This window comes from Erpetoichthys calabaricus, chromosome 3 (assembly GCF_900747795.2).
Source record: "Erpetoichthys calabaricus chromosome 3, fErpCal1.3, whole genome shotgun sequence".
Lineage (NCBI taxonomy): Eukaryota > Metazoa > Chordata > Cladistia > Polypteriformes > Polypteridae > Erpetoichthys > Erpetoichthys calabaricus.
The window spans coordinates 49408398-49434524 of NC_041396.2; the positions used below are offsets into that span (position 1 = coordinate 49408398).

The 26127-nt window shown below is 39.0% G+C and overlaps 2 protein-coding genes across 4 annotated transcripts in view; both read right to left on the reverse strand.

Moving 5' to 3' along the window:
• The window catches only part of LOC114649283 (uncharacterized), a 282139-nt gene extending 272315 nt beyond the window's left edge, over nt 1–9824 (reverse strand). Inside the window, exon 1 of the mRNA XM_051925486.1 lies at nt 9806–9824. The gene's annotated coding sequence lies outside the window, so the exon portion shown is untranslated. The remainder of the gene's footprint in view (nt 1–9805) is intronic.
• The window catches only part of slc30a2 (solute carrier family 30 member 2), a 293279-nt gene that overhangs the window by 346 nt on the left and 266806 nt on the right, over nt 1–26127 (reverse strand). For 2 of the 3 annotated variants that reach the window (XR_007934590.1, XR_007934589.1), the window contains exons 6-9: nt 24364–24589; nt 16983–17088; nt 8993–9127; nt 15–1385 (exon numbers count right to left, since the gene is read on the reverse strand). Coding sequence is in view for 1 of the 3 variants with exons in the window: in XM_028799106.2 (XP_028654939.1) it covers nt 1240–1385; nt 8993–9127; nt 16983–17088; nt 24364–24589 (613 nt within the window). In the remaining 2 variants the exon portion in view is untranslated. Of the gene's footprint in view, nt 1–10; nt 1386–8992; nt 9128–16982; nt 17089–24363; nt 24590–26127 lie in introns of those variants that run through there. The other variant, XM_028799106.2, reaches the window with a different exon arrangement.

A 26127-nucleotide genomic window follows, 5' to 3' on the forward strand; every position in this document is an offset into this window, starting at 1 on the left:
AAGGTGATATTCACGTGTTGACAGTGGCAATTACGATATGTATGTTAGATACAGAAATGGTAAATAAAGCGACTCAGGGAGGCTTCTGAAAATGAAGGGACAAAACAATTGTGCAGCTGTGTGTGCCCTTAGTTCGATGCCACTTTAAATCCAAAAGTGACCATTACAAAGTTGGCAACTGGACCAGACACCTTTGTGACCACATTTGTATTTCGTTGTGATGTTTGTGCTGTTCTCGCCTTGCTTGCTACTCCCTCTGTTAGGGGGCGATAAGGTTATTGAATACATTTATTAGTATTCACAGCTATACTGTCCACAAACAGCACTGCAGTTTAAATTAATATCTAAACCTGCTGGATGTGTTTGTAAATCAAAGTTGTAATAAAATGTGTTTGTTTTTCCCACTTTTCTTATTTTATGAACATAATTAAACTATATTATATTTTTCCATTTCTAAGCTATTCTGCAGCATCCATCATAGAACAGGGCTCTCCAGGGACAAAGACCAGTATTAAGACTGAATCTCTCCGGAAAATATTATGGGCTGCTCGTTCTGCCTCATAAGACATGATACCTGATGCAAAAGAGTGTTTTGTACCTCCCTGTGGTGGGCATAATAACTGGGTTAGGTCATTTATGGTGGAGGAGTTTATAATCAAATTTTAAATCACTCACAAATTAACAGCAGCCTTTCATTTCTTTCTTTTTCAAAGGGAGTAATACACATTCCACTTTTAGTTATTATTTATCATTTTAAATGTTATTTATTCATAGATCCCAAACTTGATTAATAAATGGAATATTAATTCTAAATCATAAACTGCCACTACCCCACAATATATGTCTTATCTCTTGACATTTACTCCATGAAGCTAATCACATTTGAATGAAAACTCCATCAAAGTATTTAACATTTTAAATGTATAAAATGTTTAATTTCTGGTTCTTTTTTCCACTACAAGACAAAAGGAATTTCAAGCCTATGCCAGCAGGGAAGCATTTTGAAAATGAAAATGTACTTCCATCTTAGAGAGAATGATATGTTTTGGTTGCTTACGAAAATACAAATTAGCTTATAAAGACCAAATTGTATCAAAGGTTTGAATTTATCCTCACAGTTTTCTCACTCTTCTGTCTCTGGTTACAAAGTTTCAGAATGCTTTGACTTTGGACCTGTAGGATTTATGTACCCATAAGCTCTCTCGATTGCACCCTACCCCTTGCAGACAGTTTGGTGCTTCAATCCTTTGGGTCTTGACATTGTGTGCAGTCGGCCATGTCATCTGAATACTTTTCTACTTGTATGGTAGTGCTGTGGAAGCCAAATTTAGACCTCAGAAGCTCGGTAGCCTCCTTAAGCACTGTTTCTGCATCAGCATGCTCCTCTGTAGAAAATAAATACAAAAGACAAAGCTGCAATCATTAGTAAAATGTAGAAATGTAAAGAACTAATGTAAAACAGTGCACTGCAATCATTAATGTTTAGTGTACTAGCTACAGAATGTCAGCTTAACAAGCAGCTTTCATTTTTTTACTATTCTGTACTGCTTTTTGTTGTCCATTTTGTTCTTTCCCTTTTTGTAAAACAAATACCAAGATATTTCTAAAAACTTTACACGTCAATGCTGCCCTGAAAGTATTCTCATTCTCCATCATGGAGTATACAGTGTGTTAAATAATTTTTTTGCAAGGATTTGGTATTTTCCTAAAGAGTCCAACTTATTCATTGTTGTTTTTATACCCTCTTTCACAGAGCACACAAAATTCAATTACAAAGATTTTGGACAATTCAATGCATTATCATTTTCTTATTTTGCTTTTTACTGTTATTCTTAAACAAAACAGTTTATCTTTAAGATAAGGATGACAATAGAAATTCATTCAAATATAAAGAGAATGGAGACAATCCAGTCGAGAATTGAACCAGGGTCCAGTGTTTAATGCTTCTCTGATATGAATGTACAACTGAATATGTATTCACCTTCTTAAATGTACAAAGATCCTCTCACATCGTATTCTGTCACTCATTTCTGCAGTTACACACATCATCAAAACATAAATGAGCACCTTTCCACAATGTTCAAACAAACCCCAACAACATCCAAAGTGGCAGTTACAGGCCAGTCTTTCTTCTCTCCCGTCTAACCAAAACATTTGTCTCAAGTCGCTGCCTTCCATCTAAAGAAAAAATTGATTGATTCTAATCGGTCAAGGCTTCAAGAGGGGTCATTCCACCAAAACGGCCCTATTCACTCATGTTATCTGTCCTAATCATTCTAGATCTCTCCTCTGCCTTTAACACAGTCAACCATCAGGTCCCCCTAATCAATATGACATTGGAATCACTGGGACTGCCCTCCAGTGGTTTGAGTCCTACCTCTTGGGCAGATCCTACCATATGTCCTGCTGAGGTCAAGGGTACATCAGGGAAGCACAGGGATGTCCAAGGATCAGTACTGGTTCCTTTTCTCTTCTATCTATACACTTTTTCAGTAGGCCCCATTATCCAGTCTCTTGGTTTCTCATATCAGTGTTTTGCTGATGTTACACAGCTGTATCTGTTGTTCCCTCCAGAGGACCAAGCATTATCAGCTAGAGTCTCTGCATGTCTCACTGATATTACAACCTGGATGAAGGGACGCTATTTCCAGCTAAACCTGGCCTAGATGGACCTCACTGTTATTCTATCAAGTCTGCCTGTTGAACACCCCATCTCACTTCCTCTTGGCTGACTAACACTAATGCCCACCAAGTCAGTACGTAACCTTGGTGTGGTGATTAATAACTAGCTGTGCTTCTTTGACCATGTTGCTACAGTCTCTCTGTCTTGCAGATTTTCTCTATACAACATCCACAAAATCAGAAAGTATCTAATGGAGTATGCAGCAAGAATCTAAAAATGTATATGTGAATTTTTATCTGTCCTGAATTTATGAAGAATAATGATCAGAAAATCGGCAGGGAACAGGGTATTTGCACATAGTAATGGTGACATACTTCTGGTGAAATCCTATCCAGCTCAGTCACTTCTGTTGTCCATACAGCAGCTGTGATATTTGTTTAGTGACGAGATTGTCTGAGAAAAAGAATTTTGTTTCAGTGCAGAGGTAGCTCTACAGCTAAATTTTGTTGCGTACCTTAATATCGAGCTTCCAGTAAGTACAACATGGTACTTAGTTCTCATACATCTCTCTCCGATGCAGAAACACAATCTCAATGGATTGTTGCTATCCAGAGAGACAGTTTAATGGTTACTCCCCATACCTGAGTTTGTAGCTGGCATTTTTAAAAAGAGGATTTTCATGAGCCAGGGTCTGAGACAGGGTGGCGACTGTTGAAGAAGGGAGCAGTGCCTGTGTTGTTTGAGTGGAACAATGTCTCTGTTCTACTTTCAGGACCGGGAGTTCGGGAGAGGAGAAAGTGACCGACAAAAGATGAAAAACCGGGCGAGAAGGAGGAGGATGATAAAATCCTCAAGGACCACAACTTCACTTTGGCTCCGGATCCAGCAGTTATTGACCAAGTGCTTGATGAAAATATATCTGTCAGAGAGGAGATCCTCCAGCTGAGGAAACATATTAAGACCCATCCAATGAAGCGGTTTGGCAGTCACCCTTTTGCTGGCTGACAGAGACATTTGCTTTTTTACAAGGTGAGATGTGCAACAGACTCATGTTATTATGCGGATCCAGCAGTTATTGACCAAGTGCTTGATGAAAATATATCTGTCAGAGAGGAGATCCTCCAGCTGAGGAAACATATTAAGACCCATCCAATGAAGCGGTTTGGCAGTCACCCTTTTGCTGGCTGACAGAGACATTTGCTTTTTTACAAGATGAGATGTGCAACAGACTCATGTTATTATGCATTGTTGCACTGGTGCTGAGCGCCACAATGAAGGGACTTTCTGCTCTTTACATGGCTTTTTGAGGTGACTCGCTATCCTTAAAAGGACTGCTTGCCTTATGCAGCAGTAGCTGGAAAAAGCTCATGTGACTGTGCAGAGCTGCAGTTTTTATAGGTGCCCTTGCTATTGATGATCTAATGCCAGCTCATTCTTTTGGTGACTCATCCCTGGCTGATATAATTTGTCCACTATTGCATACACTTACACTTTGGGTAGGGTTACATCAGGAAGGGCATCTGGTGTAAAATTTTGCCAAATCAATATGTGGACAACAATACAAATTTCCATACTGGATCAGTCAAGCCCTGGGTTAACAACGACTGCCACCAGTACTGTTAGCCAACAGGGTGCTGGTGGAAATTGGGCTACTGTTGGCCGAAGAAGAAGGAGAAGAGAGAGGGAGATGTGTCCGGAGGCAGGAAGAGAGGAGGAAAATAAAGAGAGTGGAACTGAGGGTAGGAACTTTGAATGTTGGCAGTATGACTGATAAGGGGAGAGAGTTAGCAGATATGATGGAGAGAAGGAAGGTTGATATATTGTGCATGCAAGAGACTAAATGGAAGGGGAGTAAGGCCAGGTGGATCGGAGGTCGATTCAAATTGTTCTATCATTGTGTGGATGGGAGGAGAAATGGTGTAGGAGTTATTCTCAGGGAACAGTATGTCAAGAGTGTTTTGGAGGTGAAAAGAGTGTCAGGCAGAGTAATGATTATGAAGCTGGAAATTGGAGGTGTGATGATGAATGTTGTTAGTGCATATGCACTGCAAGGTGGGTGTGCATTGGGTGAGAAAGAAGATTTTTGGAGTGAGTTGGATGAAGTGATGAACAGTGTACCCAAGGGACAGAAAGTGGTGATTGGAGCAGATTTCAATGGGCATGTTGGTGAAGGGAATAGTGGAGACGAGGAGGTGATGGGTAGGTATGGTGTCAAGGAGAGGAATGAAGAAGGTCAGAGGATAGTGGATTTTGTCAAAATGATGGACATGGCTGTGGTGAATACGTATTTTAAGAAGAGGGAGGAACATAGGGTTACGTACAAGAGTGGAGGAAGATGCACACAGGTAGATTACATCCTATGCAGAAGAGTTGATCTGAAGGAGATTGAAGACTGCAAAGTGGTGGCAGGGGAAAGTGTAGTTAAGCAGCATAGGATGGTGGTCTGTAGGATGATGTTGAAGGTCAAGAAGAGGAAGAGAGTGATGGCAGAGCCAAGGATCAAATGGTGGAATTTGAAAAAGGAAGACTGCAAGGTTGAGTTTAGGGAGGAGGTGAAACAGGCACTGGGTGGCAGTGAAGAGTTACCAGACAGCTGGGAAACTACAGCAGATGTAGTAAGGGTGACAGCAAGAAGGGTGCTTGGCGTGGTATCTGGAAAGAGGAAGGAGGAAAAGGAAACCTGGTGGTGGAATGAGGAAATATAGGAGAGTATACAGAAGAAGAGGATGTCAAAAAAGAAGTTGGATAGTCAGAGAGATACAGAAAGTAGACGAGTACAAGGAGATAAGGCGCAAGGTGAAGAGAAAGGTGGCGAAGGCTAAAGAAAAGGCGTATGATGAGTTGTATGAGAGGTTGGACAATAAGGAGGGAGAAAAGGATCTGTACCGATTGGCTAGGCAGAGGGACCGAGCTGGGAAAGATGTGCAGCAGGTTAGGGTGATAAAGGATAAAGATGGAAACGTACTCACAAGTGAGGAGAGTGTGTTGAGCAGATAGAAAGAGTACTTTGAGTGGCAGATGAATGAAGAGAACGAGAGAGAGAAGAGGTTGGATGATGTGGAGATAGTGAATCAGGAAGTGCAACGGATTAGCAAGGAGGAAGTAAGGACAGCTATGAAGAGGATGAAGAATGGAAAGGCCGTTGGTCCAGATGACATACCTATGGAAGCATGGAGGTGTTTAGGAGAGATGGCCATGCAGTTTTTAACCAGATTGTTTAATGGAATCTTGGAAAGTGAGAGGATGCCTGAGGAGTGGAGAAGAAGTGTACTGGTGTCGATATTTAAGAATAAGGGGAATGTGCAGAACTGCAGTAACTACAGGGGAATAATATTGATGAGCCACAGCATGAAGTTATGGGAAAGAGTAGTGGAAGCTAGGTTAAGAAGTGAGGTGATGATTAGTGAGCAGCAGTATGGTTTCATGCCAAGAAAGAGCACCACAGATGCAATGTTTGCTCTGAGGATGTTGCCTCGAGAAAAGCTGTGGTATTTTATGAGGAAGTCGAGAGTGGCAGAGAAGTACGTAAAAGTTGTACAGGATATGTACAAGGGAAGTTTGACAGTGGTGAGGTCTGTGGTAGGAGTGATGGATGCATTCAAGTTGGAGGTGGGATTACATCCGGGATCGGTTCTGAGCCCTTTCTTATTTGCAGTGGTGATGGACAGGTCGACAGATGAAATTAGACAGAAGTCCCCGTGGACTATGATGTTTGCTGATGACATTGTGATCTGTAGCGATAGTAGGGAGCAGGTTGAGGAGACCCTGGAGAGGTGGAGATATGCTCTAGAGAGGAGAGAAATGAAGGTCAGTAGGAACAAGACAGAATACATGTGTGTAAATGAGAGGGAGGTCAGTGGAATGGTGAGGATGCAGGGAGTAGAGTTGGCAAAGGTGGATGAGTTTAAATACTTGAGATCAACAGAACAGAGTAATGGGGATTGTGGAAGAGAGGTGAAAAAGAGAGTGTACCTGTTGTGACAAACGGGTATCAGCAAGAGTGAAAGGGAAGGTCTACAGGACGGTAGTGAGACCAGCTATGTTATATGGGTTGGAGACGATGGCACTGACCAGAAAGCAGGAGACAGAGCTGGAGGTAGCAAAGTTAAAGATGCTAAGATTTGCATTGGGTGTGACGAGGATGGATAGGATTAGAAATGAGTACATTAGAGGGTCAGCTCAAGTTGGACGGTTGGGAGACAAAGTCAGAGAGGTGAGATTGCGTTGGTTTGGACATGTGCAGAGGAGAGATGCTGGGTATATTAGGAGAAGGATGTTAAGGATACATCTGCCAGGGAAGAAAAAAAGAGGAAGGCCTAAGCAAAGGTTTATGGATGTGGTGAGAGAGGACATGCAGGTGATGGGGGTAACAGAGCAAGATGCAGAGGACAGAAAGATATGGAAGGAGGTGATCCGCTGTGGCAACCCCTAATGGGAGCAGCTGAAAGAAGAAGACGAATGTTAGTTAACTGATTTGAAATTTTTATTTTTTATTTTGATTGGATACTCTTCATTGTTGGAAATTTTATGAAATTCAGAAGAATGACCCAGAGAAGTCTATAACCTGCAGTCAGCATGACTGTCTGAATCATTTGCTGGTAGTATCTAGGCAGTTTGATGTGGAAGATTATTTGTTCCAAAATGAAATGCAATCCAATGTGTTTTTTTTTGTTTTTTCTGTCCACCCTGGCCATCGGACCTTACTCCTTTCTATGTTAACTAATGTTGTCTTATTTTAATTTCTTATTTTGTCTTTTATTTTTCTTCTCTTCATTATGTAAAGCACTTTGAGCTACTTTTTGTATGAAAATGTGCTATATAAATAAATGTTGTGTTAACTAAATTGAAGTGTAATGCATATGAATGTGTTGCATTTAATTCTGGCATGGTTTTGTTTTGTTATAATTAAAGACATGTCAACCAAATGATTGATTGCTTTTCGCTATGCCAGGAGTATATATAACAGATACACATCCCAGGCACTGTTTGCTCAACTTTTAGTCTTTCTGATTCTGACCCTTGGCTTGTAATTTTTGACTTAGTGAGATCTTCCGACTCCAATTTCACTCAAAGCTGCTGCCATTCCAATGCAGTTAGTACACATAGAATTCAATAACATGAAATTCAATTTAATCCAGATTTTGTTATGAATTGAGTGCACTCCAAATACTGAAAGGGTGTAACAACTTTCAAAGACCCACAAACCAGGCCAGGCCATTCCCTAGCCTGCCTAGAGTAGGCCTCACCCCATGCTTCCTGACCTGAAATTCTACTGCTAGGTTTAGGCCTTCACTGGCTTTAAAGTGGTTCTGGCTCTTAAAGTGAAACATGCCTCTTTAATGCACCAAAATATATTAAAAAAGATGGGCATCTAGGTAAAAACCTCTGTAGAGGAGCATCACAATCAAATCAGAATCTTTAAAAATAAAGATATTTATTTACATAATTGCAAAAAGCACTAAAATGGCAAGAAGGGTTTGCCTAAAATGCAACCCAAAGCAAACAAGTCCAAAGTCGCAATCCAATAAACAGAAACCACAAAACAGAAGCAAAATTCAGAAACCTGAACATCAGTTCTCACTTTGATATGCGATCAATGAACTTAAATGAGCTACAGACTCCTGAGGGACAGCACTTTTAACATTACCGTTCCTCATATCCCCAAAGCACAAGGAACACTACAAAATAAATAGAAACTTAATGGTAAAGCAAAAACAATATTAATAAGATATGTAATTATAATAAATATATGAAAAATAATGTTTAAAAAAAAAAGAAGACACCAAACTGGAAAACGTAAGCTGGGGAACACCCTTTGAATGAAACATAATAGAATCGTTGTCCCTATAGAGAAAGTTTTGTTTTTTTAACTAGGTTTTTTTTACAGAGAGACCAAGCTATTTAAAAAATAAAAAAGCAAACAAGATCTCAGCCTTTCGGATGTACATTTGTACAAATGATGAGGAGCTCAGTGGCCATTTGGCTTAAATCTCCCAGACTTTACCTTCCTATTCACTTTCCGATGGACCTATTTGAGGTGCTGCTTCATGATCCTTTCCTGTTTTGTTTTATATTACATTACCTAATAATTTATTTATTTTGGAAAAGCTTAAGAACCCAAAAGCTACAAAAACTTTAAATGTGTATCAATATTTGTATGCTATCAATATATTTCTATATTTTTATGTATACACTGCATTACATTTTTAATGATAATTGTATTATATTTGCAAAAATGTACAGTGCTCTGAGGTTGTTCATTGGAAAACATGCTATTTAACAATGCATTGTGCTGACTTAAGAATGTTCATATGTAATCTTTGTGAAATATAAAAATATGTACAAAGCAATATATTGACTTATACTTACCAATAGCAATGTGCACAGATAACATAGTGTGGCTTAGAGTCAGAGCCCACAAATGCAGACTGTGAACGGCCTTCACACCTTTTAAAGACAACAAAACCTCCTTGACGGATTTAAATTCTATTGCCTTTGGGGCTCCTGTGGGGAAATTAGGAAAAACAGGTATTTAAATAAACAATCATAGATCATATCCTAATGTTTAAACTACCCAGTTCTGATAGAGAAAATTAACTTCTAGCATCAGTCTGGTAATTATATTGATGCGTTTATGATGCAGTATGGATGAGGCTTTCAGCACCAGTATGACTTACAAGAAGGAACTTCTAACAACTGGATATACATGCAAAAAACACTTTTTAATTCTAGTATTCCATACATTAATTCTATAAATTCACGTTTCAGCACAGGGTCACAGCACAAACATGAGATGCATGGATGCAAGCAACACTTGGTAGGATGCCTGTCTCTCCCAGGGTGGAAGTATTAAAGTAGAAGCCCTCATATGCACAGCTTACCTAACATCTTGTCTTTAAATTGTTTGAGAAAAACTAAAATCTTGGGGGGAACCTTTATGGCGATAGGCAGAATATGCAAACTCAACACAGAATGCACCTTGACTAGGAATCAGACAAGTGCTGACATTGCTAACTACAATGTACTATGCTATTCGTACTGGCATACATTCATCCATTATTTTTTAACCCAATTTGATTTAAAAATTTTTCTCTGCCGCAATGGCAGTTTGAATGGAACAACAGTCCGCTGGAGAGAGCACACACGCAGTTGCACAGAGACAAGTCAAAGATGACAATCAACTTAACAGCATTTATTGGAACTGTACAAAGAAGATGTGACCCCTAAAACATCTCTCCAAGAACATGTGCTGGCTGAAAATGTAACCAGGGTCCAACTGTTGTGAAGCGGAAATGCTGAACACTGCCATTCCTCTTTGGAATCAAGTAAAAAGACCAGACTAGTCGAAGCAAAGATGGTAAGTCATATCTGGTAAGTTTGTGTCATAGCCATACAATATTTTAATTTGTTTCTCTAGTAATATTTTAATCAATAAACATTGTATGCCTTTTTATAATGGCTGTAAATTATAACAAAATATGTACAAGTAAGGTGATCATTTTTTTTAGCAATTTCATTTTTTTCACATTTAAAAAATAATGTAACTTATAAGCTCATTACATCTTTGCATTTTATGTTAGATATGTTTTTGCTGGCTACAGCTGGGAATTCACAGCTCAGGTGTATACTTTATTTATACTTTGCGCTTACCACATGGATGTGCTTTGAAAAATACCTTGAAATATGCCACTTTATTTTTCAATAAGAAATATCACAGGTACGGAAACAGCTTTTTAATATGTATTGTTTAAGTGTCTAGGTAAAAACCCAATGTCCAACCTTGAGAAGTAATTTGCAAGGAATTGTTTCCAAGTAATGTAAATTTTGTGTAACTTGTATGCTGTCATTGCTATTTGTTTTATTTTTGTCAATTTCAGAAGTAGCTGAAAAGACAAATTTCATGTTCTTGTGTGTAGAAGTAAATCCTTAAAACTTGAATAGAAAGTATTAAAGTACAGTAAAACTTGAATAGAAAGTATTAAAGTACAGTGGAACCTCGGTTCACGACCATAATTTGTTCCAAAACTCTGGTCGTAAACCGATTTGGTCATGAACCGAAGCAATTTCCCCCATAGGATTGTATGTAAATACAATTAATCCGTTCCAGACCATACGAACTGTATGTAAATATATATATTTTTTAAGTTTTTAAGCACAAATATAGTTAATTATACCATAGAATGCACAGTGTAATAGTAAACTAAATGTAAAAACATTGGATAACACTGAGAAAACCTTGAACAACAGAGAAAACTAACACTGCAATAGTTCGTGCTATAGCGCTACCAACTGCTGGCTAAAATCACTTTTTTTCAAATGAGTTTTAAGCACAGGGAAAAAAATGAACATTTGAAAAAATCCGTAATTTAATAAACCACCAAGAAAAGTAACATTGCAACAATGCATGCTACGAACCGATCGCTGTAAACAGAAGTGAAAACAAAATCAAGCCCAGTGCATTCTTTAACTGCCTTCTCTACCTTATGAGTCCAGCCCCCTCTCTCTCGTGCTGCCTGTGTGTGCGCGTCTCTCTCGCACTGCCTGTGTGTGTGTGTGTCTCTCTCTCGTGTGTGTCGCGCTCTCTCACTCTCTCTCTCTTGCTCGCTGCACAGGAAATGCACAGGGAGAGACTGAACACGTACAAACCGAAAGTGAACCTGGCTTGTTCGTATACCGAGTGTGTGGTCGTGAACCGAGGCAACAGTTTGGCGAACTTTTTGGTAGTAAACCGATTTGTACGTGTACCGAGACGTTCGTGAACCGACGTTCCACTGTACTATATAATGCCAGGAAAACTCAGCTGCAGCAGTGCAATCTACTTTGAAGATGCATTCATTTATTCTCTGTACCTAGTCTCCCCTGGCCTGCAGTAAGGAGAGCTTGAGTTCATTCATAAAGGACAAATGTCATGTTTGTTTAGTATTTATAATATAGTATAGTATAGTATTTTTATAGTATAGTATTTATATGAATGTCACAGCCAAAAAATAAGATTTGAATTTAAGCACCATCCAGTTCACCCAATGTCAGTGAAACAGACAAAAATATTAGGTATTCAGAAAATAAACTAAACTAAATTTCCATGAACATTTAAGCTAGAAAGTGCTAAGTGGTTAGTTGCAGTGAAAACGGCGGGCTTTAGCTCTTGCAGTTTCATGCCACTATTAACTTAATACTTAGCAAGTAAAGTGTTAATCATCCTAAAAAGAAAATATATTGAAAAGATTCAACATGGAGAATTGACTGTGAAATGTGCTCTTCCAGAGTGATACAAATGGTATAGGAAGCTGAAATGTAATACTCTTAACCAGTGCTTTTTATGTAGGAGTGTTTGTGACCCACCAAGGGTGGAGGCCCCCTTGATGAATCCAGCGTGATCTTCAGAGTGGGGGGCACCATGCACAATCATCAGTACAGCACCCCGTTACAACCCACTGTGTGGCCCACCACCATTATAAACAATACCAACTCACAACCCAGTGGTTGACAAACATTGCTCTTAGCAGTTGTAAACGGCAGTATCCATACAGCAGTTCTCATTCGCAAAGGCTGTACACTACATAGCATGGCAGTGAACATGCACCTTCTTTCTAAAATTAACTTATTTTATTAAGCATTCAAGAACATTCTTGTTAACAAAAGAGTGGGGTTGCACCTATTGTTCAGTCTTTACTGTACTGAAATTGCACCCAGTCTGAAAGTAATGAGACCAAGTGATATAAAAACACATGGAAACTGAATCTTCAACGAAAACAACAAGATGTTGACATTCCTTACTCTACAGTCTTATATCGAGTATTATAGGGGTTTTCCCTTGGCTTATATTGATTTTCGGTTTTATTGTCATTTTTGCTATTCTTGAATTGTTTTTAATATATAATGTAATTTCAGTTATGTTTGTCAATGATTTTGTAACAATGAGCTGTCACTTTAAAAGTTTGAGTCCATTCCTTGTGTTCTGTGGGAGGTACCCCAAGAGGCAGAGGCACCCTGACATTACTGCTTCTCAGACCTCCCTCTGACTATACAGTCATATGAAAAAGTTTGGGAACACCTCTCAGCCTGCATAATAATTTACTCTACTTTCAACAAAAAAACATAACAGTGGTATGTCTTTCATTTCCTAGGAACATCTGAGTACTTTGTTTTCCGAACAAAGTTTTTTAGTGAAGCAGTATTTAGTTGTATAAAATTAAATCAAATGTGAAAAACTGGTTGTGCAAAAATTTGGGTCCCCTTGACATTTTGCTGATTTGAATGCATGGAACTGCTCAATACTGATTACTTGCAACACCAAATTGGTTGGATTAGCTTGTTAAGCCTTGAACTTCATAGGCAGGTGTGTCCAATCATAAGAAAAAGTATTTAAGGTGGTCAATTGCAAGTTGTGCTTCCCTTTGACTCTCCTCTGAAGAGTGACAGCATGGGATCCTCAAAGCAACTCTCAAAAGATCTGAAAACAAAGATTTTCAGTATCATGGTTTAGGGGAAGGCCGCAAAAAGCTATCTCAGAGGTTTAAACTGTCAGTTTCAACTGTAAGGAATGTAATCAGGAAATGGAAGGCCACAGGCACAGTTGCTGTTAAACCCAGCAGGTCTGGCAGGCCAAGAAAAATACAGGAGCAGCATATGTGCAGGATTGTGAGAATGGTTACAGACAACCCACAGATCACCTCCAAAGATCTGCAAGAACATTTTGCTCCAGATGGTGTATCTGTACATCGTTCTACAATTCAGCGCAATTTGCACAAAGAACATCTGTATGGCAGGGCGATGAGAAAGAAGCCCATTCTACACTCACGCCACAAACAGAGTTGCTTGTTGTATGCAAATGCTCATTTAGACAAGCCAGATTCATTTTGGAACAAAGTGCTTTGGACTGATTAGACAAAAATTTAGTTACCTGGTCATAACAAAAAGCGCTTTGCTTGGCAGAAGAAGAACACCGCATTCCAAGAAAACACCTGCTACCTGCTGTCAAATTTGGTGAAGGTTCCATCATGCTGTGGGACTGTGTGGCTAGTTCAGGGACTGTGGCCCTTGTTAAAGTCGAGGGTTGGATGTATTCAACCCAATATTAACAAATTCTTCAGGATAATGTTCAAGCATCAGTTACAAAGTTGAAGTTACACAGGGGTTGGATATTCCAACAAGACAATGACCCAAAACACAGTTCGAAATCTACAAGGGCATTCATGCAGAGGGAGAAGTACAATGTACTGGAATGGCCATCACAGTCCCCTGACTTGAATATCATCGAAAATCAATGGGATGATTTGAAGCAGGCTGTCCATGCTCGGCAGCCATCAAATTGAACTGAACTGGAGAGATTTTGTATGGAAGAATGGTCAAAAATACCTCCACCCAGAATCCAGACACTCATCAAAGGCTATAGGAGGCGTCTAGAGGCTGTTATATTTACAAAAGGAGACTCAACTAAGTATTGATGTAATATCTCTGTTGGGGTGCCCAAATTTATGCACCTGTCTATTTTTGTTATGATGCATATTGCATATTTTCTGTTAATCCAATAAACTTAATGTCACTGCTGAAATACTACGGTTTGCATAAGGCATGTCATATATTAAAAGGAAGTTGCTACTTTGAAAGTTCAGCCAATGATAAACAAAAATCCAAAGAATTAAGAGGGGTTCCCAAACTTTTTCATATGACTGTATTTACATTCATCTTTATTTTTATTTTATGTTAAAGTATTGCTGTTTTTTTATTTTCTGTTTTGGGGATTTTTTGCTCTGTTGTTAGATTCTGCTTCTGGATTACATATTGGAACTTATTAGCTTTTTGTTGCCTATTTAGATTAGCCTCTTTTGCCTTCTTTAAATTTTTTTTCCCTATTTTTCTAATTATGTATTTCCTTTTTCTTAAATAAAACAAATTATACATTTTGTGAAGAATTTTTGTCTACAAGCCATAGTTATTAGTTTATTTTTCTTGTAAGGCATTTTTGATATATTTTGGGACATTTGTAGTCTTTTTGGGCGGCACGGTGGCGGCAACGCTGCTGCCTCGCAGTTAGGAGACCCGGGTTCGCTTCCCGGGTTCTCCCTGCATGGAGGTTGCATGTTCCTCTGGGCGCTCCGGTTTTCTCCCACAGTCCAACGACATGCAGGTTAGGTGGACTGACGATTCTAAATTGGCCCTAGTGTGTGCTTAGTGTGTGGGTGTGTTTGTGTGTGTCCTGCGGTGGGTTGGCACCCTGCCCGGGATTAGTTCCTGCCTTGTGCCCTGTGTTGGCTGGGATTGGCTCCAGCAGACCCCCGTGACCCTGTGTTCGGATTCAGCGGGATGGAAAATGAATGGATAGATGTAGTCTTTTTGAACTTTTGATGCCAAAACCCCCTTTTAGGCCCAGGTAGGTCCAAGACAACCAGTAAAGTATTGAGGTCAGGCTGCTGTAGGTGAGGTCTTTTCTGTAGAGGGTATGGGGTGCCCTCACTTGACTTTTGGGGCTCATTTTGGAGGCTTCACACCCTTTTCATCAAGTCTGGGACTCCACATCATAACATCAGGCTTTAAAGAGATACTTTGTCCGATCACAGTGCATTAGTCTTCTAATGTTAGTGTTAGAGCTGGCTGGCCATCTAAACTGAGCGATCAGGGGAGAAGGACCTTAGTCAGGGAGGTGACCAAGAACCCGATGGTCACTCTGTCAGAGCTCCAGAGGTCCTCTGTGGAGAGAGGAGAACCTTCCAGAAGGACAACCATCTCTGCAGCAATCCACTAATCAGGCCTGTATGGTAGAGTGGCCAGACGGAAGCCACTCCTTAGTAAAAGGCACATGGCAGCCCGCCTGGAGTTTGCCAAAAGGCACCTGAAGGACTCTCAGACCATGAGAAAGAAAATTCTCTGGTCTGATGAGACAAAGATTGAACACTTTGGTGTGAATGCCAGGCGTCACATTTGGGGGAAACCTGGCACCATCCCTACAGTGAAGCATGGCGGTGGCAGCATCATGCTGTGGGGATGTTTTTCAGCGGCAGAAACTGGGAGACTAGTCAGGATAAAGGGAAAGATGACTGCAGCAATGTACAGAGACATCCTGGATGAAAACCTGCTCCAGAGCGCTCTTGACCTCAGACTGGGGCGACGGTTCATCTTTCAGCAGGACAACAACCCTAAGCACACAGCCAAGATATCAAAGGAGTGGCTTCAGGACAACTCTGTGAATGTCTTTGAGTGGCCCAGCCAGAGCCCAGACTTGAATCCGATTGAACATCTCTGGAGAGATCTTAAAATGGCTGTGCACCGACGCTTCCCATCCAACCTGATGGAGCTTGAGAGGTGCTGCAAAGAGGAATGGGCGAAACTGGCCAAGGATAGATGTGCCAAGCTTGTGGCATCATATTCAACAAGACTTGAGGCTGTAATTGCTGCCAAAGGTGCATCGACAAAGTATTGAGCAAAGGCTGATTTCTCAGTTTTTTTATTTTTAATAAATTTGCAAAAACCTCAAGTAAACTTTTTTCACGTTGTCATTATGGGGTGTTGTGTGCAGAATTCTGAGAAAAAAAATGAATTTAATCCATTTTGGAATAAGGCTGAAACATAACAAAAGGTGGAAAAAGTGATGCGCTGTGAATACTTTCCGGATGCACTGTATGATGAATACATTTTTAGAAGTGAATGTAAATGTCAAAGAGAGGAAGTCACATGGCATTCAGGCATTGCTAAGGAGCTGATTATTCTGAATAACAAGAGCACCTTTTTATATTACAAACAGTTCATTTGAAAGTTATTTGCATACTGTACAATAAAGCCTGAAGGAAATAAGTGTTGCAGTCAGCATTTGCATAACCAACAAAAATGTAATTTACATCAAAGCATTTAGATATGTGAGTTTGATCATGGTGAAGCTATTACTGGTGGGGCAGAGCTGGAGTTGGCATTTCTACATCAGACCTCTTGAAACACAAAGGTAACTCTGCACGGAAGATCTATTTCTGATGACTTTATTAGTTTATTTCGATGCTGTCCTACGATCCAAAAGCATCTCACAGGGTTGACTGGTATTATGGAAATCTGGAGTTTGTGTGTTTGTTTGTTTTTTTTACACCAACTGTCCAATCCTTTACTAAATTTTAACATAGCTGATATACTACACAAATGTACTGTACGTTTTGAGGTAAAAGTTACAACAAGTTGACAGTTCAGATAAAAACATCAGCAATTGTATGTGGCAAATTCTCTCCAAGTGTCTAGAACTGCAAGTTTAAATGAATTTCAATACAGGTACACCATTCATAAACATAATTTAAAAATACTTTTAAAATGAATGACAGAATTGCAGACAGATATTCTATTTTACGGAGACATAGGTCTCTAATATTCTTAAATCTACCTTCCATTAGTATTCTGAAGACATCTCGCAGAATGGTAAAGGTGGTTCCCAGGACAAAGACAGAGAACAGGAAGGTACAGATTGGATCTGCTACTTTGTATTCAGGCTGCGGGTAGAAGAACATAAAATGAGCATCAGGAAAGCAGCAGCCACTGGAACTGATTACAAAAATGAAATGCTTTCTGGTTTCAGTGTTACTCCATGAAATATAATTGATACATCATTGAGGTCATTTTGAATGGGTTTTCACATTTATTTTCAAGACAGGTTTCACAAAAGATGGACAAATCAAGAGGAATAAATTCACAATATAAATGATCATACAGTTATTCTCATTGTATTGAAGTGTATTCAATACAGAAATTGTAGAAAGCAGCAGTAAAACAAATGGAGTTAATGTTCTCGTCACTGTCAGTCACACATGCAGGTCATCACAGCCTCTTTTATAATTTCACTGCTAGGATACACCTCACTTCAGTTTCAATACTGCTTTTTTACTCTGATACAACAAACAAATGAGAAGACTTTAAACTACCAGCCCTTTTCATAATATGTTTTCTTCACTGTATGTCAAGCATAAACTGAATAAGAATGATAGATGACAATTACATATAGTTCAAGTCAGGGTGGTTGGTTTCAAAGTTAATTTTAAATATCAGGAGCCAAACCAAAGCATTAGATCATGGGTGCCAAACTTCAGTCCTGGAGGGCCGTAGTAGCTGCAGGTTTTCATTCTAACCATTTTCTTAATTAGCGACCGATTTTTGCTGCTAATTAACTTATTTTGCCTTCGTTTTAATTAACTTGACTCAGGCCCCTTAGTTGTTTCTCTTTTCACAATTAGCAACCAAACAATAATAAGACACAAAACAAGCCACCTCATGACAAGCTCACCTGTGCCCATCACACAATATGTGACAATAAAGAAAGGTGAAGGTCTCAGTAAGGTTGATCTCTCTGGTCACCAAAACATTTTACGGTGTTCATAGAAAAAAAACAGAAAATCAACAGCTTGGAAATGTCTGCCGTGGCAGAATGAGAGCAGCAACAAGCTGTGGAATTAAATAACGAGTTTAATTAACAGCAAGAATTGGCTTCTCATTAAGAAACTGGTTGGAGTGAAATTAGTTGGAGTTTGAAGCTCGAACTTAGCTGGTCATCTCTGCTTGTTTCACATTTCATTTCTGTTTGACTTTCATAATAAAGAAAAGAATCAATTCATAAGGCAGAAACCTTAAAAACAGGGCTATTAAAATGAAGGGAAAAGGAGTTAAATTAGCATTGAAACCTAGTCACTAGTAGGAAAAGGGTTAGAATGAAAACCTGCAGCGACTGCGGCCCTCCAGGCCTGGAGTTCGACACCCCTGCATTAGACTGTACAGCCTGCATAGTTTACCATTTAAAATTAAACGAGGATTTCAAAGATGAAGGAAAAAAAAAACCTTTCTCACTAGGTTTATTCTAAAAGGATTTGGGGGTTCACATTGGCACAATATTCTTATCTTTAAAGCAATGTTTAGAAGTAGCTGAAAAGGTGAATGAAACATTTTAAATATAAAAAAGTTCAGTTTAAGTCAAGGAACATTATGTTGAAATTCTAGTCTGTGCTAGCCTGGGTATGCCATGAAGTTCTGATCACCATGATATGAAAATGGCAGAGTAGCTCTAAAGCCAAATGTATCACTAATTAAAGAGCGTGCCTTACTCTGACAGGCTATGGGAATTCAGCTCCCAAGGTCTGAATACAGACAACTGACTGTGCGTGGATCTAATCTAGGCCTTTAAGATGGTCAACAATATATCATATCCAGTCTAATTATTTCAGTTAAATTTCAAATCACACACCTAAGGATACTGGGAGAAAGAAATCACAGACAAAAACATTCATAAGGTAATGTGGAGACCTTGGCTGTCTTCACAAAAATATGAGATATTAATCAACTTACCTATTACCTTTGTCAGACTTGCACATTTTGTCTGTTTTTCACCTGCATTATTATCATTCTTTAATTTAATATTATTTATTGTATCAGTATGCTGCTGCTGGAGAATATGAATTTCCCATTGGGATTAATAAAGTATCTATCTATCTATCTATCTATCTATCTATCTATCTATCTATCTATCTATCTATCTATCTATCTATCTATCTATCTATCTATCTATCTATCTCATTTAGGGAACATCTTGAAGGCTCCATAATGATAAGCAATACCACACCAAACAGAGAGCCAGCACTCTCACTAATAACATCCTCTCTTATGTTAGCCGATCAGATGTTGTCCAGCTTGACTATGACTGACCAAGCATTCAAACCTTTTTAAGTTCCTTAATTTGTCTTTATAGGTTACACCTTATTAAATGAGTTGGGTAGGCTGAATGCTATCTTCTTATTTTTACTGTATCACCTTAGGCGCAAAAGTACAGAAGTAGAAGAATAACTCATTAATTGGGGTGTAAGAGAAAAATGTTCTTGAAACTGCTTGCCTGTTTAACTAGGACATCCTGACATTTGTACCAGCTCATTCAAATTAGAAAATGAGGTCATATATAACATTTAAGTTTATATTTTGTTCTCTGATAACAGTTTACACATAAGAAGTCTTATTTCGCCACCGTTCTTAATTTGTTTAACTAGTTTGGGACTTTATGTAATACTTAATAGCAGAGGTGTGTTTCTGGACTTTACCATTTATCTGTATGCTGATTGGTATGTTTTACATATAATGACTATGAAGTATTTCAATGAACCTAGATGATTAAAGGAAGTTTTCTGTTAGATTTCTTCAGTCTGACATGCGTCATCAACAAGAGTGTGTGGGACTCCACCAGTTGGTGTAAATAAAGGACATTTTGGAGCTCATAAATAATGCTGGATTAAGACTCTCTTTTTATTTATTGAGTATTTTCTGCACAGGGGTTTCAGTCCTAAATAATAATCAAAAAGGGCTAGAAATGCCAGAGATGGATGTTTCTTATTATGTGAGTGTATAGCCCAATTACATATATGTAGGTGGGCTTCTAGAACATGGGGTCAATTGGTGATTTGTGGAAAAGGAGTAGGAAGTCCAATATACTGCAGATGCAATTCCAGAGAGCTTTGCCCTTTCTGTACTTATGTATCCAATCATTGTAAGTTACTGCACTTAGAGTCACACCCTTGTGCAAACAAAAACGTTTAAGGAGGGTGTGTCACCAAATAAGGAATATATTTTATGTCAGCAGAATTTATTAGATGTTTTATAATTTTGACATATCCATAAATAAAACATAGGGCTTCTGTCTTGTTTGTTAATCTAGCACAGGGTGTCACACTCAGTTTTTCTGAGGGCCAGAGTATTATTTTATATACCTAATGCAGGCCAGAATATATAAAAAAATAACCACCATCACATTTTCTTTACAAACAAGATACATGGGTACCTGTGCTGATCACAACTGCATATTCTGACTCGTGTCTATCTTGAAACTGTCTTCTTTTTTTTTATCAGCTTTTCATTTTTTGGACATTGCAGCAGTTTATGAAAGCTACCAGCAGCCATGGGACCAAAATCACAACTGAGTGAAAAAATTATGTCAGCGCATAAAGCTGAGTAAGAGTGGCAGTGCGGGCACATGTAAGAACTTGTAGGTAAAACAAAGTACATCTGTTTACACCTTCTTTAACATGATGTTCGAATGGCACTTGACCACATTAAACAACAGAGTGTAAATGCATGGACTATGGATCACACATACCACATTCACAAACAGATCGAGATCACATTTAATACTGATGGAAAATCAATTGCATTTTCTATCCACATACAGCAGTCAAATCAGTGGAAAAGAGAAAACCATTTAGAGCGGAGATAGCAGTCATGTAAGCTGACACAGTTTGCCCCGTCTCCTCGGGACACTAGGCCTAAGAGCACAGAGAAATCCTTAGGGGAAAGGGCAAATGACTTAAAGACTGATTTCTTTAGGGCACAAGTGCAAGCCACTTTAAGTAAGGTCAATAGAACTGTCCCATCAAGTTCACTGCCAAGTCGATGGGCCTCCTTTTCCAGTCAACTGACTCTAGAGATCACTAAGGAGCCCTGCCCAAATGAGTAGCAGTTTAGTTACAGCACCACACATGACAAAAACTCTGTCCAGAATCTGAGAAGAAGGCATAATTTGCCAAGAGAGTCCCTAACCTTGTGTCGCAGGTGGCTGGGGGGGCGACCTGGCCGGGATGCCCCGGAGGACCGGAAGAGGGCTTACGCCCACCTAAGACTACGTGGGGGCCACCACCCTAGTTACTATGGGGATCTAGGGTCACCGCCAGGGGGTGCCCCGATGCCTTGGGAGCCCTGGGCCTCAGCACTTCCGCCACACCCGGAAGTGCTGGGGAGAAGAGGAGCAGGGACACCCAGAGTGCTTCTGTGGATGCAGCCGCACTTCCACCATACTGGGGAGTGCCGGTGGAAGATTGCTGGGAAGCACCTGGAGCACATCCGGGTGTGTATAAAAGGGGCCGCCTCCCTTCATACGTTGGCTGGAGTCGGGTGGAAGAGGACGGAAGTCGAAGGAGAGGAGTGGAGGTGGTCCTGAAAGTGAAGGCATTGTTGTATTGAGGGCTTGGACTGGGGTGATTGGTGCTGCGGCACTGGGTTGTGTGCTTCATCATACTTGTAAATAGTGTAAATAAATGTGTGTTGGGTGACTTTAAAACGATGTCCGTCTGTCTGTGTCCGGGCCAGGTTCCACACTTGTTAACTTGAGGAGAAAGAAGACAGCAGACTCTGCCATTGGCACTTAATTATAGCCTCCAATTTTGGATTAATTTGTTTGTATGAAGATGCCAGGTCTGATTAAAGGAGTACTCCACCCAGAAATGCTATTTTTAATATGTTACTTATCTCATGAAGTCTGTAGTGATTGGTGAAAATTTTTAATCTCAAGTTTTCATGCAAAATGAGAGAAAAGTTTAGGTTATAATGGAGCCTAATGACGATCTGTGCTGCACAACACCAAATGATTTGAAAGATGTCCATGGAAAAAGAAATTTTCTCATGTTACTTGTGTTGCATAATTCATATGTCCATTAACCAGTTGTGTAGTGTCATGGATTTTAAATTTTATATATTTTATTTTTTGCCCACACAAATAAAAATTAACTTAATGTTACAAGGACAGTTAACATCGAATCATCTTCTTTTCCTGAATTGTACCTGTGTAAACAAGCAGAAGCCCAGGAAAAGGCTAGGATGTCTCAGCTGTATTGATTACTTTATAACCTGCAAATGGATGCGCACCTGGGACAAGGAATTGCTAAACTGGTTTACAGCTTGGGAAAGGAAGGTAAACGGACCTACTTAAAGAGATCAAAGAATCTGAGCGAGGACATCCATCATATTGACAGCCAGCCAATGAAATGGGTGTAAAATTACATGTTCTGGAATCCCACATGGAATTTTAAAATAAATATAGCTTGTATAAGAGGCAAAAAGACAGAGCGACATCAAGAGAGGGCGAGAGATGTACGACCATTTCATTTGATCATCAGCAAAAAGTCTCTCATGAACATCTTCAATTGCTAAATCAATGTTGTCCTGTGACATTCATCTTTTACATCTCTAACTTTCCGTAAACTTTTTTCTAAAGACCATATATATCCAGACTTTACTATCTATATTTTCTTTTATACTATCATCTACTGGTATTATTGTTCTTTAATAAGTGCCAAGTTGCTTTTAATTTTCTATACTTTGTCTTTATATCTATAGTGATTAAAGTAATAAGGCAAATATTTAGAGCGCCTGGAACAGTAAGGAAGTGCCATATGATCTGACCTGTGAAGTTTTAACAGGCTGAGGAGAGCTTATCCAATGGTTAGTGCATTAAAGTAAGACATTATTGGTTGATAAATGGCCTATAGCCAAGAATGTTGAGCCTTTGTATGTTTAAATATATTATTGGAGACCAAAGTAATATATAGGTCTGAGATATATCTAAGTAAGTCTCTTGGAGTCCTAGGGGATGATACAGTACTTTTGTGGTTAGGGTCTGTGTGTATGTGTATATCTATGTGTGTGTATTAATTTTAAGGGGCGACAGTAGACCAACCCGGTAAAGAACCTGGCAAGTTCACATATCTCTGGAGAAAGTAAGTAAGGGGAAGAAGATGGGAATACCACAATAATACAAGTTGTATCCCCAAAACAATTAAACTGCAAAAATATTAACAGTTACTTCAGGAATAAGCAGTGTTTATCACAACCAGGAAAATTCATTCCCATAATTCTGTGCTTTTGAATTAAAGACCCACCTTTTCCCTGTCATTCACTGGTCAACAGTCCTGTCTTCAATGAGGATAATGGATGTGACTTTCTCTACTTTACATCTTTAGTTTTCTCATTAAAAACATTTCTTCACAGAGAGATGAAAGACTTGCACAGCTTGTGTTTGTTGGTGGTGAAACCACACATGGTGACAAAGCTCAAAGGCCCAGAGTAAACAATTTCTGAAAGCAATGACGCAGATGCACAGCAGTACAATGAACAGCTTGCCTTGAAGTATCGCAAAGTACTCGGCATTTGGTACCACACGATGTGGAGGGAAGAGGATACTGACATCCAGACTGCTCATTAACAACATCCTTAAAAACTGGCAAATGAAAGTGCAATATCTTAAGCAGCCGTTTACTTCATTGACTGTAAGATCAGTGAGCCAAATTTTAGATGAAAAATTGTAGTTTAGTTCTTCGTAAGTACAGTGTGTTCTAAAAATAATCTACAAGTAATTGTCAGCAGTTTTCGAATGGTCAGGTTTTATGATGTCACTCTCACAACACTAAGCAGTTATGGAACAGGCTGTGGACTGGCTAAGAAAGAGAAGCTAACATGTCAGATACTGAAAGAAAGGAAGAATTCAGGAAGAGCCTTGAAAGTGGGCATGGCAAAATCATTGATTTCTTATCACTTAAAAAGTAAGAACTACACGTGTCAATTGTAATTGTCAGTGAGCAGCTTAGATGTGAAGAACAACTGCAGTTAATGGTAGAAACGTAATTTGAGCTGTGAGAAAAACTTTGAAACAGCTCTTGATGGAATCAGCAGTCACAGGGGAGTGTCATATTTTCAACACATTCTGCATGCTTTTTAGTCCAAAAATTAAATACTTGATTCTGACTGGGCACATTTTTAATGTGATAAAAACACACCTCACATGCTACTGCCATGTACTAACTAATTTCCATTCTTCGTGAAGTCAACGAAAAGTGCCTCTTGTATTAAATGGCAAAAAGTCACACGTCCTCCTGCTTACATGTTGTTAGTGACAAAACAGAGTTGACATTTTTACCTTTGAACTCACTGTGACATATTTGAACAAACAAACAAATCAATCTTTTACTTACCCTAAAATATATAATAACAGCAGCCACCAGTACTCCAACGCTCTGAAGCAGGTCACCAATGACATGGATGAAGGCCGCTCTGACGCTGGTGTTTCCATGGTGACCTAAGTGAGCATGTGCATGTCCTTGACTGTCTGGGCTTTCACCGGATTCATCGATCTTGTGATAGCCAGAGCTATGGCTATGACCATGGAGTGTGGTGGACTGGTGAAGAATGTAAGCCATTCTGCAACATAAAATGAATACACAGGAGTCACGGCCGTGTAGTTCACAAAGGCTGCACACTTAAAGAAACTACCAGAGCTACAGACCAGTTTGTTCACAGACTGCAGTTACATTTTATATATGTTTTAGTCACAGTGTGACCTCACTGTCTTTTTATAAAAAGAAACAGCACTACACATCATGTCTGTGTAACACTAATCTGTGTGAAAGGTAATGTCTTACTTAAAAAATCCTTCAGTAGTTGTTGATTAGTGTTTAAGGTTATTTCATTTTCAACCCATTTATGTGTTTATTTTGTCCTTTCATTATTTTTGTTACTACATAGAAACAATACTTTTTGTTCAAGTTCTACCAATTTTCACTTGTTTTGTTTTACATTATTCTTTATTAGTCACTTGAAGTATTGGCGCTTTTCTTTTGGATTCAATTCATTTTTCATCCAACCATTTCCTGACCTTTTCATTTATCAATTTGCTTTGCTTGTTTGATATTTATTTGCAATGCTGTCATTAACTTCTTTAAACTATTCAGACCAAATGTGAATTTTTTTTGGTTTGTTGAGATCAGAGGCGGCCTTAGGGGTGTGCGGGGCCTAGGACTGACCAACCCCATGTGGGGCCAGTTACGTCAAACGCTGTTACCGGTATGTGTGGACTGTATGAACTTGCGCACAAATTTATTAAAAATGCTAACATACACTAGATTTTCTCATTACTGTATTCAGGTAAATTTTTGCAAGATAACATGCGGACTTTATCAAAATATAACGATATAATCTATTATTAAAGTGCACCACGATCTCTTCCACTCATGGCGTCGACAGCGATATGGCTAAACCAGTAATAAAACGTTGCTGGGTGTTCCACTACCAAACACTTCCCGCACTGTTTCAACTAGGCCTACTGTCGCAAACTGAACCAAAGACTCGACTAAGAAACAATGGCAGGCTCTCCGGACACAAATGAGTCATAAGCGACAAGCCATCAGTTGTTCCCAAGTCAAAACAGGAGCCAACCCAGCGACTAATGGGCTATACCTATTTTAGGAAGGGATTATACTGGCGACCCTTTTTGGGAGATGAAGATGGACTATGGAATGTTTTCAAAGACCTACTTGTACAGAATTTGACCTGACGAGGGATTTTAAAAGGGTTCCTCTAAGAAGCATCTCAAATATATACATATATTGGAGAATATAACTTTTATTTTATTTTTTTTAATTTTATTGATTTTATTGTAATCATTCCATACAAATAGATCAATTTTTACAAAAAAATTGGATTGAAAACAAATCAACCCCCACCCCTGAGAAAGAAAGAATGGCCAAAGGACTAACACTTAAAAGTAGTAAAAATAAATAAATTGATAAGTTTATTAGGTGGATACAGATAAATGGAGAAGAAAAAGAAATGGGGAGAGAATCTACTTCCTCGGTGCTTTAAGAGCTTATTCTAAAATGTTATTGATTAGATCCTGCCAGGTTTTGAAAAAGTTCTGCACAGATCCTTTAAGTGAGAATTTGATTTTTTCCAATTTCAAA